The 18302-nt window shown below is 47.2% G+C and overlaps 2 protein-coding genes across 3 annotated transcripts in view; both read left to right on the top strand.

Annotated features, from left to right (window-relative positions):
* The window catches only part of ZNF341 (zinc finger protein 341), a gene marked incomplete at its 5' end in the record, with an annotated part of 39225 nt that extends 28828 nt beyond the window's left edge, over positions 1–10397 (top strand). For both annotated transcript variants that reach the window (XM_081149549.1, XM_081149548.1), the window contains 4 exons: positions 739–871; positions 3936–4047; positions 4303–4373; positions 6115–10397. In XM_081149549.1, the coding sequence (XP_081005675.1) occupies positions 739–871; positions 3936–4047; positions 4303–4373; positions 6115–6644 (846 nt within the window). In that variant the 3' untranslated portion in view covers positions 6645–10397. The remainder of the gene's footprint in view (positions 1–738; positions 872–3935; positions 4048–4302; positions 4374–6114) is intronic.
* Positions 10398–17680: 7283 nt separating this feature from the next.
* The window catches only part of CHMP4B (charged multivesicular body protein 4B), a 36298-nt gene continuing 35676 nt past the window's right edge, over positions 17681–18302 (top strand). Inside the window, exon 1 of the mRNA XM_081150034.1 lies at positions 17681–18039. Within this exon, the coding sequence (XP_081006160.1) occupies positions 17850–18039 (190 nt within the window). The 5' untranslated portion in view covers positions 17681–17849. The remainder of the gene's footprint in view (positions 18040–18302) is intronic.

Raw genomic sequence — 18302 nt, 5'->3', positions numbered from 1 at the left:
TCCATTTTATAGATGGGGAAACCAAGGCATAGAAAGGTCACCCAACTAGGAAATGATAGGGCTAATAAGTAGTGGGGCAGTTGGGTCTGTGCCCTTGGCCACTTTTCTATATCAAGAGAATGAAAAAAATGGGTGAATGCCTATCCTATATCTGGGAGGAAGGAGATTTTGGCTTCTGTGTTTTCTGGCTTTTTATTACCTTTCCATTCATTTCTTTAGTTATTTGTTCATTTTTTTCCCATTTATTCTTTTACTTGTCAGTCATTTGACTCAGGCCTTGTGCTGGGGAATGAAAGCCCCTTTCTGTCGTCTTGGAGATCCCATGGAAGCAAAGGGATGTAATTCAGTGGGCTAAATGCAGACTTAAAAAATGTAGGTGTATATTCAAAGGTGGAATTTGCTTTGCCTGGTGTGGCAATGTGGAGTCAGAGAGGGTTTCACAGAAGCAGTGACACCTGAGTTGGGTCTTGAAGGATGCGAAGGAGTTTGTTAGGCTAAGAGAGAAAGGGTCCCTGGGTAGGAAAAAAACAGCCTGGGCAGAAGCTCAGAGCAGGCATGTTTTGATTGGGCTTATGGGTGAGTAGTGGGAGCCATGATGCTCTAAGGGCTGTGCCTGACACTGTGAGCAGAAAAGCAGTTGTTTCCATAAGGAAAGCCTGGAAATGTGAGGTCCTTTGAGCTCAGGAGGTGGCAAGGGCTGGTGAGTCAGACCTGAAACTGACTCCTTTCTTCTGCCAGGTGTTTCCTTGCGAACGCTACCTGCGGCGTCACCTGCCCACACATGGCAGCGGGGGCAGGTTCAAGTGCCAGGTGTGCAAGAAGTTCTTCCGGCGGGAGCACTACCTCAAACTGCATGCTCACATCCACTCAGGTGGGTCCCCGGCTCCCACCCACTCCCGCCTACTTCACTCCCCCAGCCCCAGCCCCTCTCCGTTTTCCTTCCCGTCCCTGCCTGGCTTTCCTGCCATCTCCCTTTACCCTCTCCCCCTTCGCCCTCCGGCCCCCTTCCCCCCATCTCCTCCTTGGCCCCCACCCGCCTACCCACCAACAGTAGAGCAGAGAGCAGCCCCAGGAAGCTGGTGGGGTCCTTTGGCTTCGCCCCTTGAGAGTCAGCCCCTCAGACCATTGTGGGCCCCTGGGGGTAGGGTGCTTTTTTTCACCACAAAATCAGCACCCAGACCTGGACAAAACCCCCTCTCCTTGGTTCCCCAGTAGAGACACATTGGCTTTTTTTATCTTTAAAATTTTTATTAATTGAAAAAGTCTGGTTCTTTTTTTCGAAGAGGACCAAAAACTTGAGAAAACCTTAGAAGAAACTCTGACAATACAAAAGCATACGGAGTGAAAATGAAGCCCCTCTCGCCTCAAAGGGACAACCCAAATGCTTCTCAGGTTTTTTCTTCTCTAACCTATGCTAAAAAATACATTTTGTGTTGCAACTCATGAAACACATCTATATACATAAAATATATTGAAACAAAAGTTTCACAAAGCAATATTTTCTGTTCTATTCTGTTCAGTTTTAGTTGAAAACAGAACACCAACAGCTTGTGACTCCCAGTTTACAGTTTAAAAAATACTCCTACCAAAGGCAACATGCTCCGCAAAGACAATAGCTGTTAGTGGCATAGCCTGCATCATTCTAGTTTAATTTTACATCTCTATAAGACACTTGCTTACCTTTACACAAATGAGCACATGCTATAATTCTATTAGGCACCTTTTTTCTTCACTTATCAATATACCTTGAAGATGTTCCTTAATAGCACCTTTTTCTCAGCTTTGTAGTATTTCTCTGCATTTACCATCTTTTATTTAACCAGTTTCCTGTGGATGGACACTTAAAATTATTTGTAGGCTGTTAATTTGTACACGCTATGCTGCGTGGGTCCCTTGGTAAGCTCCTGAAAATGTTTAGGAGATGGATGATGGCGATGATTGCACAACAGTGTGGATGCCACTGAACTGTACACTTAAAGAAAGCTAAAATGGTAAATTTTATGTTCGGTATGTTTCATAATAAAAGAAGAAACAGGGTAGGTATATGCATTAGTAATTGTTTTTTAATGTTTTTATTGATTTTTAAAGAGAAAGGAAGCGCGCGAGAGAAACATTGACGAGAGAGATACATGGATGGTCTGCCTCCTGCATGCCCCCTACTGGGGATCGAACCCACAACCCAGGCATGTGCCCTGATCAGGAATCAAACCGTGACCTCTTGGTTCCTAGGTCCATGCTCAACCACTGAGCCACACTGGCCGGGCTATGCATTAGTAATTTTGATAGGTGGCTCAGTTGGTCAGAATGTCATCCCATACACTGAAAAATCGTGGGTTCGATTCCCTGTCAGGGACATACCCAGGTTGTGGGTTCCATCCCTGGTGGGGGTGCACATGGGAGGCAACCGATTGATGTCTCTCTCACATAGATGTTTCTCTCTCCCTCCTTTCCTTTCTCTCTAAAATCAATGAAAACATCCTCACGTGAGGATTTAAAAAATTATTATTCAAAAGTAATACTTGCTTATTGTAAAAAAAATGGAAGCAGTGTAGAAATACATAAAATCAAATGTTAAAGTCCCCCTTCAAATCCTAATTGCTACAGACAGTTTGGTGTGTACCCTCCCCCACTGTTCTTCGTGCATATTCTGTATATTATGCAAACACATATGGCTTGGACTTTTTTGGAGTGTGGGGATTGTATTTTTTTCTAACAAAAATGGGACTATATTAAACTATTAAACTATTTTGTAGCTTTCTTTTCCTCTTAGCAATATGTCCAGGAGATCTTTCCAGATCAAGAAACATAGGTGGAACTTAATCTTTTTAATAACTACAGAACATTCCATTTTAAGGACCAGAATTTTCTTAATCACTGTGTGCGGGGGTGGCATTTTTCAAAAGTAATTTATTCATTCCAGAGGGAGGATAGAGAGGAAATAATGGCAGGAAATTAAAACAACCCAGTAATAGCCTTTTCCTAAGGGCAGGTTGTGAGCTATCAGGTGAGAGCTGTCTCCTCCCTGCCTCCCCCGCCCCCCTTTGGTTCTACAGCTGGACTATCTGGGACTACTAAGGTGGACTCCGGATCACACTGCTGGGCTAGAATCTTAGCTCCCTCAGCCACTAGGTATAGACCATGAACTTCAGTTTTCTCATCTGTAAAATGGAATAATGGTAGTACTCTCCTCATGGTTTGTTGTTGCAAGGATCCAATTGGATAAGGTGTAATTCCCTCCCTCCCCTACAGTGTACCTCATTTCAGTAAATGCCATGACCACCCTGTCACTTAGTCTCATTCTGGACTCTTCCCTTCTTATACCCCACAGCCAGTCCATTGGCAAGGGCTGCCAATTCTGTGCTCCAATTCTGTGCCTGTACTTGATGTCTTCCCATTCCTTCTACCAACCTCCTTCCTTTCTCCTCCCTCATCCCCTCCATGCAACCAGAGAAACTCTTCAGTCAGATCCTGTCGCTTCTCTGCTCAGCCCCTCTGGTGGCTTCTCACCTGGCTCAGGGTAAAAGCCGAAGTCCTTCCTTGGCCTTCTAGGCCCTCCCTGCTGGGCCAGGAAGCCTTGCTGACCTCATCTCCTGCCTCACTGTCTATCCCCCTACTCAGCTCCAGCCACGCTGTCATCCCTGTTGTTCTTCAAACAACCTAAGTGCCCCTCCTCTCCTCCTTTCTGGGACCCTCACTCCGAGATTTCCACATGGCCCAGGCCTCACCCATCAGAGAGGCCTTTCCTGACCACCCTATCTAAAATGGCTCCCTCTTCTGGGCAAAACAAAGTCATGAGGAATGGGACTGGCTATTTTCTCCCAGGCCACCTCCCTTGAGGAGCTGCTGCCCTCTAGTGGGGGACCCCCCCCCCCCCATTCCCCATGTTCAGACTCCATCTCCTGGTGTCCCCATCCCGTGTCTGCGTCTCCCTGCAGGTGAGAAGCCCTACAAATGCTCAGTGTGTGATTCCGCATTCAACCGAAAGGACAAATTGAAGAGACACATGTTGATCCATGAGCCATTCAAGAAATACAAATGCCCCTTCTCGTGAGTAGAGACTGGCATGGAGGGGGCACAGGTTTACCCAGTGGTGGGACAGAAAGATGTCAGGTCTGAGGACTGAAGGCCCTCCTTCCTTTTATCCCGTCCTGGGCCCCACCTGCCTGTTTCACTCCCCACCCTGCTTCTTTGCCCAGCCATTAGGATGGAGAAGAGTGTCCTCATGCTGAGGGCTAACAGAGGGACCAGCAAGAGGGTCCTGAACTTGGTGAGCACCCTCTGACCAGTGGCTTTGGGTTTTAGGACACACACAGGCTGCAGTAAGGAGTTCAACCGGCCAGATAAGCTGAAGGCTCATATCCTCTCCCACTCTGGTAAGTGGCTTTTGGACCTGCCAGGAGGGTATGATTCAGCTTAAGACCCCTGGGGCAGGCTCCCCAGACACCTCCCATGAGGCTTGTTATTCCTGTCTGATACATTCCAGCCAACAGACATTGGCTCATATGAGCCATGAGCCTGGCCTGTGTTAGGGTCCTCAGGGTGCCCAGGGGTGAGTTAGACACAGTCCCCCGGGCTGAGGGAGGAGCCAATCTGAGAGGAAATAACTGTAAGTCAGAGAGGTTCCCAGTGTGATAGAAGTGTGGATCAGGTGTGGAGTGAGATCAGATTCTGACTGAGCCCAAGATAAGGCCAGGGAGGTTCTTTGGTCCCCTCGGCAGAGCAGGGCAGCTGGGCTGTGGATCAGGGGTCTCCACACCACTTCTCAGTTTCCTGGGGCTTCACAGAGCTTCCCCAGAGCAGGTTGGCTGGCTTTTCACATACTCTTTAGTCTAGAATAGGGTTTCTCAACCTTGGCACTATTGATTTTTTGGGCCAGATAATTTGTTGTCATAGGGGGCTGCACTGTGTACTGCAGGGTGGTTAGTAGCATCCCTGGCCTCTACCTGCTAGATGTCTGTGGCATCCCCTCCATATTTATCGCAACCAGATGTGTCTCCAGGGGACAAGCCAAGAGTCTCCTGGGGGGGAGGGGGGGTGTAAAATCACCTCTGGTTAAGAGCCATTGGTTTATAGAAAGAATTTAGGGGCTAAAGAAAATTTGCAAACTGTGAAAGTAGATCAGGGACTTGGAGACAGAAGGTCTGGGTTTGAGTTTTGGCACTGCCACTTGCCTCAGGCAAGTCACTGTCCTCTCTAAGCCAGGGAGGCTGAGGGGCTAGGGCTCAGGCTGAGTGTGGGCTGGAGTGACTTCATGTGTACATGGAGGCACCAGTGACTTATTCAATGAGTGACTATTGAGAACCTACCATGTGTGAGACACTGGGGGTTCCATGGGGGAATCAGACAGGCAGAACCTCACCCTGCCCTCCTGAGGAAGCTTAGATTTAGTAGCTGAGATAAAAAATGAGCAGCAGACAAATAAGTATATAGCAGCAAAGTATGCTGAGTACAAAGACGGAGATAAACAGGGTGATGGGGCAGAGAATGAAGAGAGGAGGTGACATGAAAAGAGCTAGGAAATGGCTTTTAGGGTGAGGGAGCTGCAAATGCAAAGCCTGGAGGCCAGGAAGGGACTGGGCGTATTTGAGACAAGGAAAGGCAGGAGGGAAGCCTGAAGCTCAGAGAACAAGGCGTGGAGAGGGAAGGGGTGGTGCTGAGAGGTGAAGGGGTGGTCAGACTGCATGGGGCATTGTGGGAAACTTGGGGAATTATTAAAGGGTTTAGAGCAGGGAATATCATGATCCTTTATGTGTTTTATGAAGATGTCACTAGCTGCCCTGTAGGGAATGGTCTTAGGGGGCTGGCGTGAGGCAGGCAGACCAGAGAGGAGAGAGATGATGGAGCTGGGAAATTTAGCCAAGGTTTAGGGGCTGAATATACTGTTCCAGGCAGAGGGAAACAGCAAGTGCAAAGGCCCAGAAGCAGGAACCAGCTTGATGCATTTGAGGAGAGCGTGTGGCTGGGAGAATGTGGGAGATGAGACTGGAGGCAGCAGGGCCCAGATCACACAGATGCTTGTAGGCAAGCTGAGAGACTGGGATTTACTCCAAGCGCAGGGGCACCATTGCAGGGTAAGGGTCTGGGTGCCTCTCACTGACTTCCCCTCCCCACCAGGCATGAAGCTCCACAAGTGCGCCCTGTGCAGCAAGTCCTTCAGCCGCCGGGCCCATCTCGCTGAGCACCAGCGTGCCCACACGGGCAACTACAAGTTCCGCTGTGCTGGATGTGCCAAGGGCTTTTCTCGCCACAAGTACCTCAAGGATCACCGTTGCCGCCTTGGCCCCCAAAAGGATAAGGACCTGCAAGCCCGGCGGCCACCCCGGAGGAGGGCAGCCCCCCGCAGTGGCAGCAGTGGTGGGCACAAGGTGGTGACCCCCCTGCCTGACCCACTGGGCCTGGAGGAGTTGAAGGACACAGGGACTGGGCCAGTGCCTGAGACTGCCCCAGGCAAGCCACCATTCTCAGAGCCGGATGCTGTGCTGTCCATTGTAGTGGGTGGCACAGTGGGCAGTGAACCTGAGCTAGTAGTACCTGGGCATGCCGAGGGTCTGGGCCCCAACCTGGCGCTGGCAGAACTGCAGGCAGGGGCTGATGGCCCGTGTGCCATGCTTGCTGTGCCTGTCTATATCCAGGCCTCAGAGTGATGGACCCATGGCCCAGCCTGATGGCCACCTTTGGGCCCACAGCCTCTGGAGGCAAACTGGAGATCCTTCCCAATGGAAGTGAGCTGACAGCGGAAAACCTTTTGAAATGTCAATTATAAACCCTGGCCTGTGACTGCCCGGCTGTGTCCCCTATCCTTCTGGAAAGCCCTGTAGCATTCTGGGACCTGGGGCAGGGCTGCTTATGGCTTCCAGGCAGGGGTGATGGCAAGAGAAATGGCTGAACCTAAGTGGCCCAGGGTCTGGCTGGTCCAGGCTTGTGGTTCGGATGCCTAATAGAGAAGACAGGATGGTCCTGCCCACCCCCTCTGGGCTGCCTTGGGGGTGGCCTACAGTCAGGTTGTTCTTTGGGCAGCCTGACATGATCAGAGCCCTTATCTGCTATACCTTTTTACGTATGATTCCTCACAGCATCTTCAGAGGACTCTGTGATGTAGGCATTTAGGAGGCCCTCCAGTGCTGTGGTTAGAGTGCAGCTGTCAATCAGATCTGGCTTTAAATCCAAGCGCTGCCACTCACTTGCCGTGTGACCTTGGGTAAGTCACTTCACCTCTCTGAGCCCTGTGTTCCTTATCTGTACAATGAGGCTTATGACAACACTACCTCATAGGGCTGTCATGGGGATCTGGTATGATAAAATATACAAAGGGTTCACATAGTATCTGGCCCACTATGGAAAGTGCCCAATAAATGTTTTTATCAAAATGTGTGTCCACATGGCTCAGGCCCTAGCTTTGGCAGTTTTCTTCTTTGTCCCTACATGGCAGCATTCTCCCCTCCAAAGTGTGTGGGGACTGAGGGGTCCATGGCCCCTCACATAGGGCTTTGCTGCCCAATTAGCCATGGAGAGGTTTTGTGCTCCCAAAATGGCCGTTTTAGAACATAGCCCTTGGAAACACCAAGAAGAAGGAGTTTCTACTCGCTTTTGAAAATGCAGGATCCTGGGGCTTGCCCCCAAACCCTTTGGAATCAGAAACTCTAACTAGAGCCAGAGGTCCATCTTGAGCAGCTTCTGGATGGCCATAAATGCCCCTGCATCCAGCTTCCCCTTCCCCATCTGCAGCTAGTTCAGGGGTAAGCAAACCAGGCTCATTGGGAGGCTGGGAGAGAGAAAAGAGGCCTTGGCTGAGTTTCCTAATTTATTTTCACAACCACCCTACTGGGCCACATTGCCTCAGTTACAGGAGAAGAAACAGGCTCAGGAGGGGACAGAGGAGGATGTGGCAGAACTGTGGGACTCAGTGTGATAACTGAGTTTCCTTGAATGCTGGCACATCCCTCAGACGTCTGTGCTGGGGCCCAGGGCTGGGGCTCAGAGCAAGAAGCCCAACTTCCTCACATCCACAGGAAAGGTAGGATGCAATGGGAGGGACAAATGAGTCAGTATACTGCTGAGGGGGTGAGAGCTGAAAGTGTACCGAGGCTTCATAAAAGCCAAGAAGGACTGGTGGAGACAGGAAGCCTCTTCGGAGGATGTGAGCTGGGCCTTGATACAGACTGTATTTTTTGTTTGTTTTGCCAATACTCACCTGAGGATATTTTTTCCATTGATTTTTAGAGAGATTGGAAGGCATGGGGGGAGGGTAGGACATCGATGATTTCCTCCCACACTCACCCTGACAGGGACCAGGGAATGAACCTGCAACTCAGGTACATGCCCTTGACTGGGAATCAAACCCATGACCCTTTGGCGTGTGGGCCAGTTCTCTAACCAATGAGCAACACCGGCCAGGGCAATACAGAGTGTCTTAATGAATAGTTGGGGGAAAGCAAGGTTTCTTCTATAAGTGAGGCAATGTGACCCAGCAGGCTGACCAGAGATTTAGAGGCTGTGAGTAGATCATGATACTCGCTAATATGTTCAAGCTTCCACATGGACATATTATGGACACTGTACTAAGCCTCGTGTTTCACATCACTCAGCTCCCTTTGGTGAGAATTATTACTTTCCTTATTTTATAGATGAGGGAACAGAGGCACAGAGAGGAAAGTTCCTTGCCCAAGCTCAGAGCTAGTGAGTCACAGAGCTGATATTCAGGCTGAGGAGGCCTGTCTCCTTGTGCTGTTAGCTACTTTGTTCTATTGAAATATGGGTTGATAATGAATCGAAGATCCTTGGATGTGGGGTTAAGGACTTTGGACTTTACTCTCTATATAATGGACAAGTCATGGCAGGCATTAAACATTTTCAAAATTGTAACATTAAAGGAAATGTTAAAAGCCACATTTTCATCCTACTACAACTATTTAAGTTATATTTCTTCTTCTTTCTGTCAGTGTACACACGTGTGCATATTTACCGGAATCATGAGAATTAATGTTTACTAGGCACTATGCTGCACTTAGCATGTCATAAGCACTTTGAGGTAGGTGCTATGTTTAATCCCATTTTATAGCTGAGATGAGGCAACAGGCACATTGAGGTTGAGCAACTCTAAGTCATACAGCAGTAAGTGGCAGAGCCAAGTCACAGAACATATCAAGATCAGGTCTAATATTTAATAGATGCAGAGTTGGACCACAGGGGAGAAAGCTGGGGCAATATTGGGGTTCTCATAGCAGGTAGGGATACTGAGGCCCAAGAAGGGAAGCCCTTAGTCAAGGATCACTCAGGACACCAGTGTTCCTTACAGAGCTCCAAGGTACTGGACAGAGTATAATGTAAAATGATTGTCCTGGGCATCCAGGGTCCCACATATTTTGGCATCAGGAAGAGCTGGGTTTGAATCCTGGCTCTGCCCCTTCCCAGCTGTGTGACTGTGGCAAGTCACTTCATCTCTCTGAACTTCCCTGTCTTCATATGTCAAATGGGGAGAATAAATAGTACCTACCCAATGAAGTGTTTTCACAGTTCAGAGAGAGAATTCAGGTAAAGTAAAGATCACAAATTTGCAGCCCATAGGTTGATTCCAGCCTACAGAGAAACTTCGTTTAGCTTTCACAGTGTTTGAAAAAATGAACCAACATTTAAAAATAATGAAATTTAAAACCTATTGCAATGGTGAAAGGTGAGATGCATTTCCTCTGTGTTAGGAACAAGACAAGGATGCCTTCTCTCATGACACCAACATTATGTTGGAGACCTAGCCAAAGCAATAAGGCAAGAAAAAGAAATGGTATAAGGATCAGAAAGAGTGAAATAATAGCAAGATGAACATATAAAATTTTACTATGTTCCCATATCCAGAAGCACTTAGAAAATTTAATTAAAATTGGGAGATTTCACCTAAAAATATGGATTTCTGTCTTCTAAAATTAAAATTGGGGTATCTCACAGTGAGGTAGCAGTCAGGTGAAGCTGCTAGCCAGGCCCTTTCAGTAGGCACATGCATTCCATATAGCCATAGTTGCTATTCTTCACTGTGTCTCCCTGACATTGCAGCTGAGTGTCAATTGCTACTTACTGTACTTATGTTGATTTATCTAAGAAGAGAGAAATATTTCTAATTTCCCATGTCTCTCAAAAGTGGGAAAACAGCCTTGGCTGGTTTGGCTCAATGGGTAGAGCATCGGCCTGCGCACCACAGAGTCTTGGGTTCGATTCCTGGTCAAGGGCATGTACCTCAATTGCGGGTTCGCACCCTGCCCCCCATAGGGGCAAGTGCAGGAGGCAACCAGCGATGAGTCTCTCTCACATCAATGTTTCTCTCTCTCTCCTTCCCTCCTCCCCTCCTTCCCCATCTTTCCCTCCCTCTCATTTTCTCTGAAAAGCAATGGAAAAAATACTCTGAGGTGAGGATTAACAACAAAAAAAAAAGTAGAAAACAAGCTGGCTAGAGAAGATCACATGACTTCTCATTCTGGACCAATTTACTCATCCATCTTACTGTCTGAACTCTGTGGGTATATGACTTTAGGAACCCTATAAGTCCTGCTTCCTTTTCTCCCTACCCCTTCCAGTCCTCTATCTGCCTCTAACCTAACTCGCCTCTGTTTCTCTATCACTAAATGTGAGGAGTTGAGTTGTGGCTAACTTGACTGAGCACCAAGCCCTGTGCTCTGTGCCTTACTTACCTGTCATTGAGTCCTCAAAACATCTCTTGGAAAAAAGCTCTCATCATTCTCAGTTTATAGATGGAGAAACCAAGGCTCAGAGAGGTGTAGCAACCTTCCCAAGGAGTCACAGCCAGAATATGTAAAGCTGGGCTTCAAACATAGGACTCCAAAGTTCCTGCCTTGTTTTAGGGTCTCTAAAGCTCTCACCTGCTCTGATGAGCTGGCGTTTTATTTGGAACCACTTCTTCAAAGTTCCAATCCCTGTTCATCTCCTTGGCTACCACTATAATGTCCAGGCTACCAGCCTCTTTTGCATAGGTGACGGTATCAGCCCTCTCTTTGGTCTCCCTGCTTTCCCCCACCATAATCCATTCTCTTTCTCTCCTTTTTTTTTTTTTTTTTTAATATATTTTTATTAAATAAAATATATTAAATTAAATATATTAAATTAAATATATTTTTATTAATATATTATATATTTCAGAGAGAGGAAGGGAGAGGGAGAGAGCTGAAACATCAACGATGAGAGAGTTGTCATTGATCGGCTGCCTCCTGCATGCCCCTGACTGGGGATCGAGCCTGCAACCCGGGCATGTGCCCTGAAGGGAATTGAACCTCGATCTCCTGGATCCTAGGTTGATGCTCAACAGCTAAACCATGCCCGGCAGGGCCATAATCCATTCTCTTGACAGCAGCCTGAGGGATCTTTCTAGAGCCTGAATCAGATTATGCCACTTTCCTGTTTAAAACCGTCTAGTGGCTTTTGATCTCTCCCAGATGAATTACAGTATTCAGTTTTCCCTGTAGATGTCAAGGTACTATATGATGCGAACTTAGTCTCCTACCATCTTTTCTTCTCTCACTCCAGTCACACCTGCCCTCTTGCTGCTCCTCTATCATATAAGCTAGTTCCTGCCTTAGGGCCTTTGCACTTGCTGTTCCTTCTGTGTAGAATGTTTCCCGCCCCCTAGATTTTCACATGGCTGTCTCTCATTCCATTCACCTTTGTCCAAAAGTCATTCCCTCTGAGAGGCCTTCCCTGGCCAATCTGTCTAAAATAGCTCCCATCCCACCCCCATCACACTCTAGTTTCTTACACTGCTTTATTTTTATTCAGCATCCTTGACATTAGACATGTCTTTACTGTCTGTTTCCCTCATTAAAAACAAAAGGTCCATAAAGACAAGGTCTTTTGTCTGTTTTGTTCACTGATAATTATATAGTGCCTAGAACTGCCCAGGAATTGCTAGATCAATATTTGTTGAATTAATAAACAACAGCACTTTGAGAGAACAAGGCCCTCTCTACCATCCCCCTCCTCCTGTCCCACAGGGGCCAAGGGTGAGTTTTCCCCAGTAAGATCTGGAATGTAGGCTGAGAAACCGCTGACCCAAAGCTCTGGAAGTTAATGTCTGCTATAAAGGACACTTCCATTTTAAGAGGGAGCTGAAACCATATGGGACAAATGACTGGAGGTGGCTTGAAAGTCTCAGTTGACAGAGCAGGTATCCTGTGTGGCCCAGGAGAACTGGTTGGACCAGTTTTGACTCCCCTGGGAAGGAGTGGAGGTGGCAACTACAGATGCTCCCAAACCCCAATGCTGCCAGCAAGTGACCCTCATGGATTCTCAAGGACCTGAAGGGTGGTGGTCAGGGAGGTTAGCAGATACCACCTCAGGGTTGGGGGTGACCCCCCTACTCTCCAAGGGTTGCTGATGTATGGTCAGGCATAAAACCCTGAGGCAGGAGGCAGAGACCCAACTTCAGGGTCTTTAGCCCTGTGTAGAATTAGAATAAGACCCAGAAAAGGAAAGGGTCTTGTCCAAGGTCTCATCATGGTAAGAATGAGTCCAGACCCAGCTCTGCTGCCCCCAGGTCACTTCTACCTCAGTCCATTCATTTATTCATTTGACAAATATTCATTGAGCACCTACTGAAAACTAAGTATAGTTCTGGCATTCATGGTACTTCATAAACCAAACAGTGATCTGTAGAGATCCCCTGTGAAAGAAGCAGAAGATAACCAACAAAGTAAATAAGCAAATTATATAATATGTTAGAAAGGGATGAATATTGTAGAAAAGGAGAAAATAGAGGAAAATAAAGGTCTTGGGAATGTGGGGTGGGGTAAGTTATAGAATTAGAAAGCCTCGCAAGTTATAGAAAGCCTCACTGAGAAGGAAGCATTGGCCCTCTAGGGCACACTGCCTGTTGTATGGCCTGCGCATGCTCAGATAAATGGGTATGGAGTAGGCCCTGTAACCCCCCCCTTAGCTCAAGTGCAGGGGCCCCTCCAGTGCAAAATCTCCCACTCCCCACTCGCCCCTATCAGGTTCTGCCAGGTCCTTCCTACCCCTATTCCTCAGGGAGGTCATACCTGCTCCCAGGCCCATCACACTTCATTTATTTATGGGTTTGTGTGTGTGTATCTCTATTTGTTACTGGACAGGGGACCTGGCTCTGAGCAGGTCTGCCTAGGGTGAGCCAGTAGTGTGTGGGTTCTTGGCTTCGTGTAGGAAAGATTTCACAATATAAGTCCAGGTGACTTTGAGGGTACATTTATTAAAGCTGGGACAGTGAAACAAGGAAGGGCTTAACATGGAAGAAGCAACAGGAGAGCCTAGGCTGTGCTGCTTTAGCTCACAAGGAACTCAGAGAAAAGGGGGCCTTGGAGACAGGTTCAGGTGGTTAGCCCAGGGTAAGCTGCCACTGCCATTGCTCCCCTGGTTGCAAGTCTTTTGGGGTCCTCACAGCTTAGGAGATGCATGCCTGTGGGGAAAGAAGAGAAGGGAGGGGATGGTGCCGGGGTGCTCCTCAGAGAGACAGTTGCACTCTGAGGCCCTTTGTTTTAAGGATTTTATCTCTCTCTTGCAGGTGGGAATTTTAGGGGAGATCTCAGGAGAGGATTTCAGCAAAATATTTATTAGCTTTCCATGTGTGCCCTTTCAGGGTCATGGTCTATACTAATTAGTCAGCACCAGAGCAGGGGCTCAGTCATTGGCCATTGCAGCTGGTCCAGATGTCACCCACCTGGTTTTGCTGCTTTTCTGGGCCCGGAGCTGAAATACAACTGAGGCCTAGATGTTAACTCGAGGGAGGTGACCTGTATCTGGCTGTAAGTTGCTTGACCAGTTTGTTCAGCTACCTGTCTCAGTTTCCCCATTCTATTTGCCAAGGAATTTTCCTAGCTTCTTACTATACTGTCTCACATTCATTTGTTCATTTGGATGTAGGCAATACTGCACACAGCTAAGCAGTTTGTCTTTACAGTAAGAACCCCAGCTCTGCTTTTACAAGCTGTTTGCCCTTACAAGTGTGACCTTGGGCAAGCTGTTTAACTTCTCTGTTTCTCTAGTACCTGCTGTATAAAACGGGGACAATAATAATGCCCACTTAATGTAGGCAAAACATGCAGGCTAAATGAGGTAAGCTCAGTGTCTTGCTTACCATGAAGTGCTCAATAAAGACTTTTTAATTTTTTTATTATTTTTTAAAATATGTCTTTATTGATTTCAGAGAGAGAAAGGGAGAGGAGGGAGAGAGAGAGAAACATCAATGATGAGAGGGTCATTTTTTTTTTTTTTTTAATATATCTTTATTGATTTCAGAGAGAGGAAAGGAGAGGAAGAGAGAGAGACAGAAACATCAATGATGAGAGAGTCATTTATCAGCCTCCTAGTCCACAACCCGGGCATGTGCCCTGACTGGGAATAGAACCCCAATTACCTGGGTCCTAGGTTGACGCTCAACCGCTGAGCCACACCTGGGCAGGCAAGACTTTTTAAAATGTTTTTTTAAAAACTGATTTTAGAATGAGAGGAAGGGAGAGAGAGAGAGAGAAACATCAATCAGATTACGTGCCCTGACAGGGAATGGAACCTACGACCTTTCGGTGCACGGGAGGGATGATGCCCAACCAACTGAGCCACACTGGCCAGGGTCCTCTTGACATGTTTTTGATTTTTTTTTTTTTTAATATATCTTTATTGATTTCAGAGAGAGGAAAGGGGAGAGAGAGAGATAGAAACATCAATGATGAGAGAGGCATTGATCGGCTGCCTCCTGCATGCCCCCTACTGGGGATCAAGCCTACAACTCTGGCATATACCCTGATTGGGAATCGAACCATGATCTCCTGGATCATAGGTCGATGCTCAACCGCTGAGCCACGCTAGCCGGGCTTGACATGTTTTTAAAGAAGTTTACAAACATATGGCTGGATGTCTTTAGCCATGTGACCTTCCACAATTCCTACTTCTGTGGTCCTCAACTGTAAAATGGAGATGGCATAGTAATGCTTATTTCATGGGGTTTTGGGGGATGGAGATAAGATGGGATTTTTGTATGCAAAGATACTTTGCAAACAAAAAAACCTGCATGTTTCTTTTGCCACTCTTAACAGAGAAAATTTTAAAATTGTGATATAACATGTATTTAGTAAAGTACATAAGGTATATAAAGGGCAGTGATCTCAAGTATAAAAACAGATAAAGTTGTATATACCTATGTGAACACCACTGGATCATGATATAGAACCTGTCCAGGACCTCACAAGGGTCATTCTACCTGGGCTATACCACCCTTGCAGGTGACCACTAATCCAACTCCTATCACCCACCATAGATTTGTCTTGCTTGGTTTTGAATTTTGTATAACTGGAATTGTACAGCTTTTGTGTCTTGATTTCTTTCACTTAGCATAATATCTGGGAGTCATCCAAGTCATTGCATGCAATGTTCATTCTTTTCACATAGTTTTTAATGAGCTAATACCAGTCAGTCACAGTTTGAAAAGCTGTGCATTTGCCCAAGAGACCAGGAAAATGAAAGCCAGGGAAACCTAGGGCTCTCCAGTACGGAGCCAGTTCATCCTGTAAATCACTACTAAGGCAGCTGGATCCTCAGCCAAGATGGCAGCTACCCTGCCCAAATTTCACCCCTTCCAATCTCAGGCTCTAGGCAGACATCACAGATCTATTTCAGCATATTATTACAAGGAGTCCTGATACAGCCTCAAAATTCTTCTCAACCCAGCAATCCAAGTGGCCCATACCAACTGATTGGGGTTGGAAATTAGGATTAAATCTGAGTGTTCTGCTATCATATCGCCAAGATGTTTTTCTGGGTTCCCAAAGTTATGACAAGGGGCTCCACTATTATCTTCAGTTTACCCTCCAGCAATATAAGACTGATGGTGATAAGGCCTACAGGCTCTGCCTATTCATATAGTCTTTGGGTCATGGCACAAGCCCAGCAAATGTTTTGCTACCTGTATGCCTGTTTGCAGCATGATTTAGATAAGAGGGGAGGGGGCCCTGTCTGGGTGGCTCAGTTGGAGCGTCGTTCCATATACCAAAAGGTTGCGGATTTGATTCCCCTTCAGGGCACATACCTAGGTTTTGGGTTTGATCATCAGTTGGGGGAGTAGGGGAGGCAACCGATTGATGTTTCTCTCTCATGTTGATGTTTTTCTCCACCCCTCCCCACTTTCCTCTCTCTCTAAGCATATCCTTGGGTGAGGATTAAAAAAAAAAAAAAAAAAAAAAGAGGGGAGAGAGCAAATTGCTTAGATGTGGAGGGGTCATTGTACCCATAAGGCGGCTTGATTGAAGCCTCCTAGTTTTTAGTTTGATAAAAACATTGCAATGTCTTAATTACAAAACAAACACAAGTGTGACTTATATTTTACAATTTATGCTGCTGTGAATTCTTGACAATTCCAGCATGACTCTCAATTTGAAAAATTTCTTCCATCCTGGAATGTTGGGTGAAATAAATTCTCCCATTCTCTGAGAATGGTTACCTATATATGCAGGCTGGGATTATGGTAGATTACAACAGGAACAACAACATCTGAGAGGTGTTTTTATTCACGTATAGATCATAAGTCTGGGGAGGAGACAAGACTCATATGTGAAATAATAGAGAAAAAGTTCAGTTAAGCTATCATTTAGTTGAAACTCTGTTCCCAAGAAACTTCACATACTTAAGAGGTTCAGGAAGGAATAAAAAATGCCTTTGAGAAGTCATGTTTTTCTTCATTGGCAATTGGAAGCAGCAAATTAGAATGGTGGGCTTGGGGAAATATTGGCTATTACTGGAAGCCTCCCTGCTAATGGATGGTGAAGTGATTCTTGACAGCAACTGAGAAGGGAAAACAATGAAATGTGGCCCCACATCCAGCTGGGCCTGCGTAATGCGGGGTGTAGGGGGGTAGATCTTCAATACTTCTGCTACTTTTGAAGGTTCTGGGTCTCTTCCTGGTTTAATTTTTGTGCACAATGATGACCCAAAATATGCAGGAATGAATACACATTTTTGAGCACCTACTATGCTAGAGCTATGCTATGTAAACACTTTACATTCCCTAGCTTGAATGTGGTCCCGTTATCGTGGCTGGTTTACAGTTTCCGCAAAAGAGGTACACAGAATAGAGGAAGCAACCTGCCCAATAAAGTATTCAAAGTGAGTTTTGAACCTCTGCAATCTAACTCCAGTCCCAAGGCTGTTATCCTCTACTAGGTTTCGAAGAACCTATTAGGTGAATAAAAAGTAGAAAGGCATTCCAGGGAGAGGGCACAGCAAATGCAAAGAGAAGGCCAGTAAGTTAAATTGGTTAATCACGCAATTTCTCAGTCTTGATTACTCACCTACGAAATAGGAATAGTATTATCTGTCATAAGCTTGTGACAATTAAATGTGATAATGTATATAAGCAATTTTCATAATGCCTGGATCACAGAATGTGCATAATGTTAATTATTCTTTTTTTAAAAATACTATTATTTCTCTTTCTGTCCTTCTCCTACAGAGAGGGTTCCGAAAGACACTACATTTCCCAGCATGCCACCTCGCCCTTTGACCCTAGAAAGACCAAAACTACGCACCGCCGGCAGCCCCAAACCGGAAGACTATAGCCTCCCGGCATCCCGCGCGCCTTTCTCCATCAGATTTGCCGCACAGTCAGCGCGTTGCCCACCGGGAGTTGTAGTAGGTGGCGCGTTGCCCTGACGCCAGCCGGGCCGGGCGTGGGGGCCTATGGGAGGTGGCACAGCCGGGCCCAGCTGCGGGGCGGAGGCGGTGGAGAGGCCTACGGTTGCAGGGAGCTACTGGGCCGGGAGCGGGCGCCGGAGCCGAGCCGAGCCGAGCCGAGCCGGAGGGGACGGCGCAGGCCGGCGCGGCCAGCAGCAACCATGTCGGTGTTCGGGAAGCTGTTTGGGGCGGGAGGGGGTAAGGCTGGCAAGGGCGGCCCGACCCCCCAGGAGGCCATCCAGCGGCTGCGGGACACCGAGGAGATGCTAAGTAAAAAGCAAGAATTCCTGGAGAAGAAGATCGAGCAGGAGCTGACAGCGGCCAAGAAACACGGCACCAAAAACAAACGCGGTGAGTCGGCCCGGCCCCCTTAGGCTCCTCTCAGCTCCCCGGGCCCGGACTCCACCTTCGTCCGACGCGCCCCGGAATCTGCTAGGATCCTAGACATCCCCGTCAGACCTCTCCGGAGCCTTTCCTCGTATGGGGCTTTCCCGGTCTGACTCCTGTCAGTGTCTCCCCGGGCCTTGGACTTCACCATCACACTCCTTCCGAGCCCTCTCCTCTCAGGCTTCCCCGCTTTACCAGGCCCCTTCAGGCCCTGTTTCCACAACACT

Source organism: Miniopterus schreibersii, assembly GCF_964146895.1.
Source record: "Miniopterus schreibersii genome assembly, chromosome: 10".
NCBI classification, from domain to species: Eukaryota; Metazoa; Chordata; class Mammalia; order Chiroptera; family Miniopteridae; genus Miniopterus; species Miniopterus schreibersii.
The sequence above is the reverse complement of the archived record's forward strand: the minus strand, read 5'-3'. Positions and strand labels throughout refer to the sequence as shown.